The sequence below is a fragment of the Cherax quadricarinatus genome, chromosome 1, assembly GCF_038502225.1.
Source record: "Cherax quadricarinatus isolate ZL_2023a chromosome 1, ASM3850222v1, whole genome shotgun sequence".
NCBI lineage: Eukaryota > Metazoa > Arthropoda > Malacostraca > Decapoda > Parastacidae > Cherax > Cherax quadricarinatus.
In genome coordinates this window covers 90,949,931-90,962,647 of record NC_091292.1, presented here as the reverse complement: position 1 = coordinate 90,962,647, position 12,717 = coordinate 90,949,931, and the positions used below count along the sequence as shown (strand labels likewise).

Here is a 12,717-nt window from a genome sequence, read left to right as displayed (position 1 = left end):
AAGCTAGATGGGCAAAGACAACACTGATTTCCAAAGTAGATGGATAATACACAATATTTTCAATCAAACTAGATGGATAGTAGACAATATTGACTATCAAACTAGATGGATAATATATAATATTGTCTGCCAAGGAACCCCATTACAGATGTTTGTGAATGAATGCCAAGCCACTAACTCCAAACATTTATTGCCAACTGAAAATCACTATCAGTCATAAACTGGCAGAGTTATGGACCAACAAATAAACCTTCATTACTTTTGGCTTCACTTAGTATGGGAAGTTTTCCTAACAGGTATTTGAAAGCTGGATGATCCTAATTGGTTGCCTCGACCAGTTGTTTGATGAGACAAAATGTAAAGTACAATGGACACAAGAAAATCTTGTGCCTGAAACCAATGGATCATTAGCTACATTGAATGTACCTGGAATGATCAAGTCACATCATGAACAAAAGTTATGGTTCCACAAAGTCAAAATTGTTAAATGAGATTCTCCACTGTGATTTCAAAGGGTGTAACCAAAACAATAATTGTGCACAGTCAAAACTACGCATTCTGAAACCATGCCTATAAAGGGTTTGGCACAGTATATTACTCTCAAAATAAAGAGAAGTGATTTTTTTTTTTAATCACACTGGCCGATTCCTGCCAAGGCAGGGTGGCCCGAAAAAGAAAAACTTTCACCATCATTCACTCCATCACTGTCTTGCCAGAAGGGTGCTTTACACTACAGTTTTTAAACTGCAACATTAACATCTCTCCTTCAGAGTGCAGGCACTGTACTTCCCATCTCCAGGACTCAAGTCCGGCCTGCCAGTTTCCCTGAACCCCTTCATAAATGTTACTTTGCTCACACTCCAACAGCACGTCAAGTATTAAAAACCATTTGTCTCCATTCACTCCTATCAAACACGCTCACGCATGCCTGCTAGAAGTCCAAGCCCCTCACACACAAAACCTCCTTTACCCCCTTCCTCCAACCTTTCCTAGGCCGACCCCTACCCCGCCTTCCTTCCACTACAGACTGATACACTCTTGAAGTCACTCTGTTTCGCTCCATTCTCTCTACATGTCCGAACAACCTCAACAACCCTTCCTCAGCCCTCTGGACAACAGTTTTGGTAATCCCGCACCTCCTCCTAACTTCCAAACTACGAAGTCTCTGCATTATATTCACACCACACATTGCCCTCAGACATGACATCTCCACTGCCTCCAGCCTTCTCCTCGCTGCAACATTCATCACCCATGCTTCACACCCATATAAGAGCGTTGGTAAAACTATACTCTCATACATTCCCCTCTTTGCCTCCAAGGACAAAGTTCTTTGTCTCCACAGACTCCTAAGTGCACCACTCACCCTTTTCCCCTCATCAATTCTATGATTCACCTCATCTTTCATAGACCCATCTGCTGACATGTCCACTCCCAAATATCTGAATACATTCACCTCCTCCATACTCTCTCCCTCCAATCTGATATCCAATCTTTCATCACCTAATCTTTTTGTTATCCTCATTACCTTACTCTTTCCTGTATTCACTTTTAATTTTCTTCTTTTGCACACCCTACCAAATTCATCCACCAATCTCTGCAACTTCTCTTCAGAATCTCCCAAGAGCACAGTGTCATCAGCAAAGAGCAACTGTGACAACTCCCACTTTATGTATGATTCTTTATCTTTTAACTCCACGCCTTTTGCGAAGACCATCGCATTTACTTCTCTTACAACCCCATCTATAAATATATTAAACAACCACGGTGACATCACACATCCTTGTCTAAGGCCTACTTTTACTGGGAAATAATTTCCCTCTTTCCTACATACTCTAACTTGAGCCTCACTATCCTCGTAAAAACTCTTCACTGCTTTCAGTAACCTACCTCCTACACCATACACCTGCAACATCTGCCACATTGCCCCCCTATCCACCCTGTCATATGCCTTTTCCAAATCCATAAATGCCACAAAGACCTCTTTAGCCTTATCTAAATACTGTTCACTTATATGTTTCACTGTAAACACCTGGTCCACACACCCCCTACCTTTCCTAAAGCCTCCTTGTTCATCTGCTATCCTATTCTCCGTCTTACTCTTAATTTTTTCAATAATAACTCTACCATACACTTTACCAGGTATACTCAACAGACTTATCCCCCTATAATTTTTGCACTCTCTTTTGTCCCCTTTGCCTTTGTACAAAGGAACTATGCATGCTCTCTGCCAATCCCTAGGTACCTTACCCTCTTCCATACATTTATTAAATAATTGCACCAACCACTCCAAAACTATATCCCCACCTGCTTTTAACATTTCTATCTTTATCCCATCAATCCCCTTTCATTTTACCTACTGCCTCACGAACTTCCCCCACACTCACAACTGGCTCTTCCTCACTCCTACAAGATGTTATTCCTCCTTGCCCTTTACACGAAATCACAGCTTCCCTATCTTCATCAACATTTAACAATTCCTCAAAATATTCCCTCCATCTTCCCAATACCTCTAACTCTCCATTTATACAAAATATATACAAAATATGATGTATTCTTTATAATGAATACCCCCTTAAAAAGCACAAAAATCTTAAGTGATAGTTTGTATATATGTCATTGTTTTCTTATAGAACTACCATGCAATATTATTTAGCCTTGGAGTTTTAGATATACAGTACAGGTCTCCCTCAACATTTACATTGTCCACTTTCGCGGGCTTTGAACATTCACGAATTCCCAGATGCCCAATCATATTTAAAATATGTCATTACATATGTTAGGAACTGTGGCAGTAGCAGAGTTTGTTTGGAGATAGGACAAGATAGTCCTTCAATATGACACTAATATCAACTCTTTGGCTTATTATATATTATCTATCACAATTCATCTAATATGACATAATAAACAATATTAATAGCACAGAAACATGACATACTCTAGAATGAATAAAATGTCATTAAGTATGTTAGGAATTGTGGCAATGGCAAAGTTTGTTTGGAGATAGGACAAGATAGTCCTTCAATATGACACGAATATCAACTCTATGGCTTATTAATCTATCACAATTCATCTAATATGACATAATAAATAATATTAATAACATAGAAACATGACATTACTCTAGAAAGAATAAAATATGTCATTAAGTATGTCATAAGTGTTGCTGTGCTGTTGTTGCTGGGTGTATAAGGGCCACTGGGAACATAAGCCTTACATAGTGGAGGTGGTAGAGACTAGAGATGGCAGTGTTGTCAGTTGCCCTATATAACTCCAACAACACTGGAGGAGTTAGGTTCGTGCTGTCCTTTTTCTATTGATTAATCACTTAACTTACTTGCTACACTGTTAATGCTACACTTTATCGCTGGCTGGTGCTATAGCTTTTATCGACTCGTGCTGCTTTAGTACAGTAGTACATATCATAGAATCACTGAAGAAAGCACATTCTTCCCTCTCTCTTCCTCCTCCACTTTGGTACTTTGCAACAAGTTCTTTCTTGAATTCTATAGTCTTTCTCACCTTCTTTACCAAAGGGCTGGCACTAGTACAACATTTTACGATGTTTTCATGTGTTTTATGATTGTTCATGGTTCAATAAGTTAAGGAAGCAGTATTGTTAGGCTAAGTAAATGCTATTATTATATTTCCCTACAATATGTTTGTGCACCAAACATTTGTGATTTTTCAACATTCGCGAGGTTCCTGATCCCCTATTCCTCACTAATGTGGAGGGAGACCTGTATACCGTATTTTCTGGCATAAAAAGCGTGTGAGCATATGGGATATATAAAACAATGTTTCCAAGCAGTTGTAACATAACTTAAATACACAACAGCTAAAGCATAACCCAAAGCCTACACTTGACTCTGACCTTGAGCACATAAGGTGCAGGGAGATTTTCAGACTTTCTGTGGGAAAAAAAGCAGGCTTTATATGCTGGAAAATTCAGGTACTCAAATAGCAACAGTTTTAAGATTTACCAGATCCATTTTTAGCCACTAAAAAAGGGAGTCCTTTGGGAAGGAGCTGACAGACATGTTCCATAGCCTGTACCCACTTCTCCCCCTCTTCTTCCCTGGCTTCTCCTGCTTCTGTCTCCACTATGTTCTCCTCAGCAGCTACCACAGGGATGATGGTCTCAGCAAGAAGATTTTCAAGCTTAGCTGCCTGAAAAAATTAAACTGATTTTTTTACACTATTCCTTTCACCAAGGAAAGCAAGAATGCAAGCAATAATAATAATAGCCACAATACACAAATACCAGTCATGGTATTGTGCCTTTCTGTTATTGAATAACCACAATCACAATCATAATAATAACCATAATCACAATCATAATAATTAGAATAAAAATAAAAGTATTAGTTGAGCGTATGAATATGGGGTGGAGAGGAGGAGGTGTAGAAGTTGTTCCAGGAAAGGTTGGAGGAAAAGGGTAAGTAAGTGTTAGAGTGTTAGGGACCTAGACGTCTAACAGGTTTTTGAGAGAATGTTAAACACGAGTGGAGGCAAGTGGCTGTTATGATTTGAGGTGCTGTAATTGTGTGTGCATGGTAATGTATGAAAAGGAATTCAGAGAAACTGATTAGCTGGATTTGGGTCCTGGAGTTGGGAAGTTCATTACTGGCACTCTGTGGGAGGGGTAGGGCATGTTGTAGCTCGGATTATCTGAACTGTGATGTCAGCACACTTGTAGCAAAACAGTGATTGAATGAATGACAGTGAAAGGGTTTCTTATTTTTTGGAATCACCCTACTTCAGTGGGAGATGGCCAGAGTGTTAAAAAATTAATAATAACAACAAGGAGGCTTCAGAATGAGTATGGAATGTGTAGACCAAGTGTTGACACTGAATTCCGCATATAAGCGAACAATATTTAGATAAAGGTAGGAAAGTTTCGTTGTACTTATGGATTTGGAAAAGGCATATAAAAGGGTACATAAGGGAGCAATGTGGCAGATGTTGCAAGTGTATGGAATAGGTAGTAAGTCAATAAAACCTGTAAAGAACTTTTATAAGGAGAGTGAGGCTCAGGTTAGGGGAGAGGCAGATTACTTTCCAGTAAACGTAAGTCTTAGACAGGGATGTGTAATCACCATGGTTGTTTTACCTATTCATAGATGGGATTGTAAAAGAAGTAAATGCTAGGGTGTTGGAGAGAGGAGTGGGATTAAATTATGAGGAATCAAATACAAAATGGGAGCTGAGTTACTTTTTGCTGATGATACTGTGTTTTTGGGAGATTCTGAAGAAAAGTTGCAAAGGTTAGTGGATGAATTTGGGAGGGTGTGTAAAGGAAGAAAGTTGAAAGTTAATATAGATAAGAGTAAGATGATGAGGGTATCAAACGAGTTAAGTAAAGAAAAATTAGATATAACACTGGAGGGAGATATTTGGGGGTAGACCTCTCAGCAGATGGGCTTATGAAGGATGAGGTATAACATAGAGTTGATGAAGGAAAAAAGGTGGGTGGTGCATTGAGGTATCTGCAGAGACAAAGAATGTTATCCATGGAGGCAAAGAAGGGAATGTATGAGAGTACAATGGTACCATCACTCTTATATGGGTGTGAAGAATGGGCTGTAAATGCTGCACAAGGAGGAGGCTGGAGGCAGTGGAGATGTCGTGTCTAAGGACAATTTATGGTGTAAATATTATGCAAAGAATTCGTAGTGTGGAAATTAGGAGGTGTGGAGTTACTGAAAGTATTATTGAGAGGGCTGAGGAGGGGTTGTTTAGTGCTTTAGAGAGGATGAAGCAAAATAGGATGACTTGGAGGGTGTATAAATCTGTAGTGGAGGGGAGGAGGGGTAGGGGTCATATTAAGAAAGGATAGAGGGTGGGGGTAAAAGAGGTTTTGTGTGCAAGGGGCTTGGACATACAGCAGGCTAGCTGCCAGTAGCAACACAGCCTAGTTGAACTAGCACTTGGTGAAGGTACTTGTCAAGTTTCCTTCTGAAGACTTCTGCACTTGTTCCAGCAGTGTTTCTGATATCTTCTGGTAAGATGTTGAAAAGTTTGGGCCCACAGATGTTGATACAAAGTTCTTTTACTGTGCCCATGGCACCCTTGCTTTTTGCTGGGTTAATTGTACATTTTCTCTCATATCTGTCACTCCAGTGCATTGTTATGGCAATGTGCAGATTTAGGACAAGGCCTTTAATTAAGCACTTTATATGTATAAATTATCAAGTATCTATCCTCTGTTCCACCAAATACATATTAGGGCTTTAAGGCATTCCCAGTAATTTAAAAACTTGAAAGTTAAGACACTTGTGCAATATGTGGTTATCTTTGTTGTAGATGTTTTGCCATCCAATGACTTTATCAATACAGATTCTAGGACATAATTAGAAGACATGTAGGTAGTAGGTTGGTAGACAGCAACCGCCCAGGGAGGTACTACCGTCCTGCTAAGTGAGTGTAAAACGGAATCCTGTAATTGTTTTACGTGATGGTAGAATTGCTGGTGTCTTTTTTCTGTCTCTTAACCCTTTCAGGGTCCACAGGCCCTCTCAGAGACTTGTTCTCAGGGTCCCCCAAACTTCAAAAAAAAAAAAAATTATTTTTTCTTATGAAAAGATAGAGAATCTTTTCCCAATCATAATGACACCAAAAGTATGAAATTTGATGGAAAACTTAAAGAATTATGCTCTCGCGAAGTTAGCGGTCTCGACGATGTTTACACATCGGCTATTTTGCCCACTTTGAGCCCTATTTTCAGCCAATTCCAGTGTACTAGTTGACAAAAATCATACCTATTTCGGTAGAACTCCATTTTTCCTATCGAATGAGTACAAGAAACCACCCATTTACCGATTTCAACTATCCAATACAGTGGTCTGAATTTAGCAATTTTGTCAATTTCACACAAAATTCAAAAGATGCCAATTTCCAAATAGGGTCCAGAATAAACAAGAAAAACATTCCTGGCACTGTAATAACATTTCCTCTGTTCATTAGTCACATCCCCACGCCCTTCTTACATTCTTTTGATTTCCATTTTGAAATTTTATTCTCACAAAAAATAGAAGAATTACTGTTATGCAGACTACTGCATTAGTGTAGAAACAGCATAAATAATATCAGCACACTTGTAAAAGAATATTAGACTCACCAGTTGATGTGTATTGGATGCTTAGCATGATTTGTTTACTTTTGAACTTCGGTAAAAATCGAACATTTCTGCTACTTTGAGCTCAATTTCAAGATACTTTTCATTGTAAAACCAGTCAAAATCATCTCAATTTCTGTAATATGTCTTCCATTCTATCAAATGAGACCAGGAAAACTAGAACACAACAATAAATACCATACGAAAATACAATGCAAAGTCGCTGTTTTAATCCAAAAACATAGTCAAAGTTTTTTTTTTCTCATTACGCACTATATGCTGCAGGATTTTTTTTATACTGTGCACACTGACCACATAGACCCATTCTTTCATAAGTAGGCCTACCAGCTTTCTCTCACTAGATTTGAAGAATTTATGAGTACTAGTACGTCAAGGACCCTGGCACGTAAGCCGTACTAGTATGGCCGAAACCCTGAAAGGGTTAAACATGCAAGATTTTAGGTACGTCTTGCTACTTCTACTTACACTTATGTCACACTACACATACATGTACAGACATATATATACACACCCCTCTGGGTTTTCTTCTATTTTCTTTCTAGTTCTTGTTCTTGTTTATTTCCTCTTATCTCCATGGGGAAGTGGAACGGTATTCTTCCTCCGTAAGCCATGCGTGTTGTAAGAGGCGACTAAAATGCCGGGAGCAAGGGCCTAGTAATCCCTTCTCCTGTATAAATTACTAAATTTAAGAAGAGAAACTTTCGTTTTTCTTTTTGGGCCACCCTGCCTTGGTGGGATACGGCCGGTGTGTTTAAAGAAAGAAGAAAGCAAGTAAAAGTATGTACAAAAGATGAGGTAATCAGCCCCTCAGCTTTGGAGCTGGTGTGGAGAGCACCATGGTTGTAGATATTCTCCAGAATACATATCTACAACCATGGTGCTCTCCACACCAGCTCCCAGGCTGAGGGACTGATTACCTCATCTTTTGTACATACTTCTACTGTCTTCTAATTATGTCCTAGAATCTGTATTGATAAAGCCACTGGATGGCAAAACATCTACAATAAAGATAACCAGATGTTGCACAAGTGTCTTAACTTTCATCTTGTTGGTACTCTATACCTTTCTTGCACAATTTAAAAGCTTAATTGGCTATCTACAGGCCATATGTAATCTTTGTATCTGTTCCATCTCTGATATCTTCCCTGCCCTGACTGGAGCCATCAGCACTGAACAGTACTCTAAATGAGAGAGCACAAGTGATCTGAATATCACCATTGGCACTATTTCCCTAGTTTAAAAACTTCTCATTATCGACCACAATTTTTCTGTCTGTTAAAACATGTGCCATATTCTGCAGTTTGAAAGAAGGTCATCTGACGTCACTACTCCAGAGTCCTTCATGTATTCCTTTTGTTTTAGTTGATGATCCTCTAAGGTTCTGTATACAGTGTCCCTTTCTAAGCAGCTGGAACTTTTCATCACTGAGAGTCATGTTATGCTCAACTGCCTACTGATAAACTTTGCTTATACTGTATGTTCTTGAATTTTCTGCACATCTTCTACTGAGGTGATTTTTCACGGTTATTTTGGTAATACCCACAAATGATAATACAAAACTGTGGTGGGCGTTTTAATATATGTCTGCTATGAGGAAAGTGAACAGTAGAGGAGCCAGGATAGTGCCTTGGGGTACTGAGCTCTTTACTTTGCTAATGTTGAATTTTGCTCTCTTTACTACAGGTTGGCCATCACTAATCCGTCAATCAGTTATCCAGTTCAATCAGTAATCCGACACTAATTTCAGCTAGCATAATTTCAAATTTCATCATTATACTGACTCAGAAACTGTGCAAATGGTTGTAAATCCACAGCAGCAACCCAGTGGAGGAGAAAGCAGTGATGAAAATGAGGAAGATGTAACAGAGTCTCTATGGATAGGTTAATTAAGCGTATCCTAACCTAACCACTCTGTAATCCAACAAACTCACTAATCCGACACACTACAGGTCCCAATGATGCTGGATTAGTAATGGCCGACCTGTACTACTGCACTACTACTTTCGCGTTCTATATATCAGAAAGTTCAATATCCATTTGCCAACTATCCCCACTATACCTGTAACTCTCAATTTGTGTGCAATCACCCCATGATCGCATTTGTCAATTCCTCTGCGAAATCTGTGTATACCACATCTGTTTTGGTTTTCTGCTAGTGCTTCCTTAATTCTGTCATAGTGGTTTAGTAACTGTGACAAGCATGATCTCTCAGCTCTAAATCCATGCTGTTTAGGTTGTGAAAATTGTGCTGTTCCATAAAATTTGTAATTTTGATTCTCATCACTCTTTCGAAGACTTCTGTGATGTGGGAAGTTAGGGATACTGATACTGATTTACAAATTTTTACTTATTGTTACATTGCCTCCCTTATGCACAGGAGCTATGTCTGCACATTTTAAGGTCTCTGGAATGTCAGCTAGACCTAAGCTCTTACTCCATGTGCTGAATCAGTGTTAATGTTTACTATTTCTTTTATACATTATATGCGACTAGTGAGTGTCATACACAAATAATCCGTACATAGGAGAGAGACACTTATGATGATGTTTTGGTCTGACTGGGACCATTTACAAGTCACACTTCATCATAAGCCTCTCTCTCTCTCTCTAATGTGCAAGTTATTTGTAGTACAATGTTCCATTTACGGTACTGTGCCTTTTTGTTCTTTAGCCAGTGTCAGTTATATGATCAATGTGGCCTTCAGATGAAATGATGAAATGAAAAAAAAATCTGTGTTCTTAACCCAATGACTCATACTGAGTCTTATAGAAATTATAGAATTTCACTCATTTCCTTTTCATCTTCAGCATATGAACCTCCTGTGATTAATGGTCCAATTTTACATGTAGCTTTTGTTCTATCTTGGCAATCTCTCGACTAAGATTATCTTTTAATTACAGGAATCATACCAAGAGATAAAGTCATCAAGAACCTTCTAGCGATAAAAGAACAAAACTTACTAGTTACAGCCAAAAAATCTCATCATGAATCTTTGTTAATTGGTCAACAGTGAAAATGCATCCACCTTGGCCAAGGCATCTCTCACCATCACACCAACCTGGTCAAGATCAAGGTTCCTATAATTATGGAAAGGCAGTATGAGCTCATTAGAACGCAGCATCAAAATATCAACACTGAACATTGTGACAGTAGCTACACCTCTAACAGATTTCAGCAATTTCAGACAAAAAACTGGCTGGAGAAAAGCTCTAATTATTGGGCAAAATGGACAAAAGTTCATAATTATTCATTTTGTCTGTAGCAATAATGTCCAATTGTCTTTGAAATATCAGATCAAGTCTGCTAATTCCAACATTTGTCCAGTACAGGCCAAAGAGGCCACATCCAGGACCTGTACATTTTTCACTGTTCTCTGAACCATAGGCAACCTGCGCCAGTTTATTGCTTGTGTTCACTCATGAATTTGCTCATCATTCAGTCTCTAATTTTCCCTGGAAAATTAGAGACTTATATATCAACTGACCTGATGGGGTTCCTCTTCCACCTCATGGTCTTCCATTTCAAATCTTGCCTTCCATCTTTGATACTCAGCTTGGTAGTCAGTCAGTGTTGGACTGACGAGATATTGTAATTCAAGCATCTGAAATTGATTTGGACTGAAAGGTTTCAGCCAGTCTTCCCACTCATCTACCAGCCACTCCTCTTCATACTGATATTCAGGAAGATCTTCTTCGTCACTAATAATCTCTTCATAGCCAAAGCCCTCTACATCCTCACCTGGAAAATTTGTGCATTTTAATCACTTAGTAAAAGATAAATTAGGTTGTTGCTGCATCTAGACTTTTGCAAGTCTCTTAACACCCTTCTGTTGTAGACATAATATTAGGTGAAACACTGGTTGCTTTCTCTTGTGCTCTTGCAAGAAAGATTAAAAATAAAGAAAGAGTAAAACTGCATATGAAAAATATATTCTTCTTTCAACAAACTGGCCATATCCCACCGAGGCAGGGTGGCCCAAAAAGAAAAACAAAAGTTTCTCTTTTTAACTTTAGTAATGTATACAGGAGAAAGAGTTACCAGCCCCTTGCTCCCGGCATTTTAGTCACCTCTTATGACACACATGGCTTCCGGAGGAAGAATTCTGTTCCACTTCCCCATGGAAATGAAAAATATATATTTCTTTCAACACACCAGCCGTATCCCACCGAGGTGGGGTGGCCCAAAAGGAGAAACTAAAGTTTCTCCTTTTACACTTAGTAATATATACAGGAGAAGAGGTTACTAGTCCCTTGCTCCCGGCATTTTAGTCGCCTCTTACAACACACATGGCTTATGGAGGAAGAAATATTCCTAGATGCATGTAAGTGAAACCTTTGTTTCATTTTTTGCCAAAACCATGAGGGAATTATATAATAAAGAAGAACGCAAATGACCTCTTCACATACAACTGGCCAATGAGATATTACATGAAAAGAATGAATGGGAAGTGGGATTAAGACGTCCATGAACCAGCAAGAATCAGAGAATATAAAAATCCTAAAGGGGTACAAAAGAACAAAAACAGTAAAGTGGTACATAATTCCAGCTAAAAAGTATTGTGATATCAGGTACAGTGTATTTATACAATAATGACATTGATATTGTTATCAGTAAAACTTAGTTCCTTATTATTAACAGAATTTGCATTGCAAGAGAAAATTGCATGAAGCTTCAGATTGGGATTTTTCAAGGTTAATTCATTGATGAGAGAGATTAATAGTAAAGTTTTCTAGTGGCTGAATGTAACATGATCCATGCTTAACCTACCAGGAAGATAATGATGCAAGAAATTTTTTTGTAGATCGTAAATTAAAATTCTGGAAATTACTAGCATTGATTTTGGCTCTTTAACCCTTTTGGGGTCAGTCCCATTGTACTACGGCTTTGAAGCCAGTGTTGTTCCCGTAGTTCTACCCCATGAACTCAGCTGACTAAGACAAGCTTTGAGCAGTAAGTTTGGGCCTAGAGATGAGACAATGAATCTATGCAATAAGCGTGCACTTTACAAAAAATCCTGCATCAAGCAGTGCATAATGGGAAAAAATCTGCAACCTTGTTTTTGGTTTAAAATGGCAAACTTGTGGTATTTTTTCATATGGTTTCTATGGTTATATTCTCGGTTTCTTGGTTTCATTTGATAGAACTAAAGATACATTACAGAAATAGAGATGATTTTGATTTGTTTCAGGACTGAAAGTAGCTTCAGATTGAGCTCAAAGTAGAGGAAATGTTCAATTTTTGCTGATATTCCAGAGTACACAAATGACATCACTCGTCCAATATATTGTCCAACTGACCAGTCTAATACACATTTAGGAATGCATTGACATTAGTTATACAATTATTACAATAATTCAGAAGTCAGCATAACAGTAAATCTATTACATTTTGCGAGAATAAAAATTCAAAATGGAAAGCAAGCATAATATAAGAGAGGCCTGGGGGCATAACTAATGAACAGAGAATTTTTTTTTTTTTTAGCACCAGAAATGTCTACATTGTTTATTGTTAACCCTATATTTAAAGTGGCAATTTTTTAATTTTGTGTGAAATTGGCCAAATTACTGATTTCTAATCACTTT

At 38.3% G+C, this 12,717-nt stretch overlaps 1 protein-coding gene across 4 annotated transcripts in view; it reads right to left on the bottom strand.

The window, feature by feature from the left end:
- The window catches only part of vir (VIR_N domain-containing protein), a 195,245-nt gene that overhangs the window by 124,215 nt on the left and 58,313 nt on the right, over positions 1-12,717 (bottom strand). For all 4 annotated transcript variants that reach the window (XM_070083923.1, XM_070083912.1, XM_070083931.1 and 1 more), the window contains 2 exons: positions 10,620-10,873; positions 3,981-4,167 (listed from right to left, as the gene is read on the bottom strand). In XM_070083923.1, the coding sequence (XP_069940024.1) occupies positions 3,981-4,167; positions 10,620-10,873 (441 nt within the window). The remainder of the gene's footprint in view (positions 1-3,980; positions 4,168-10,619; positions 10,874-12,717) is intronic.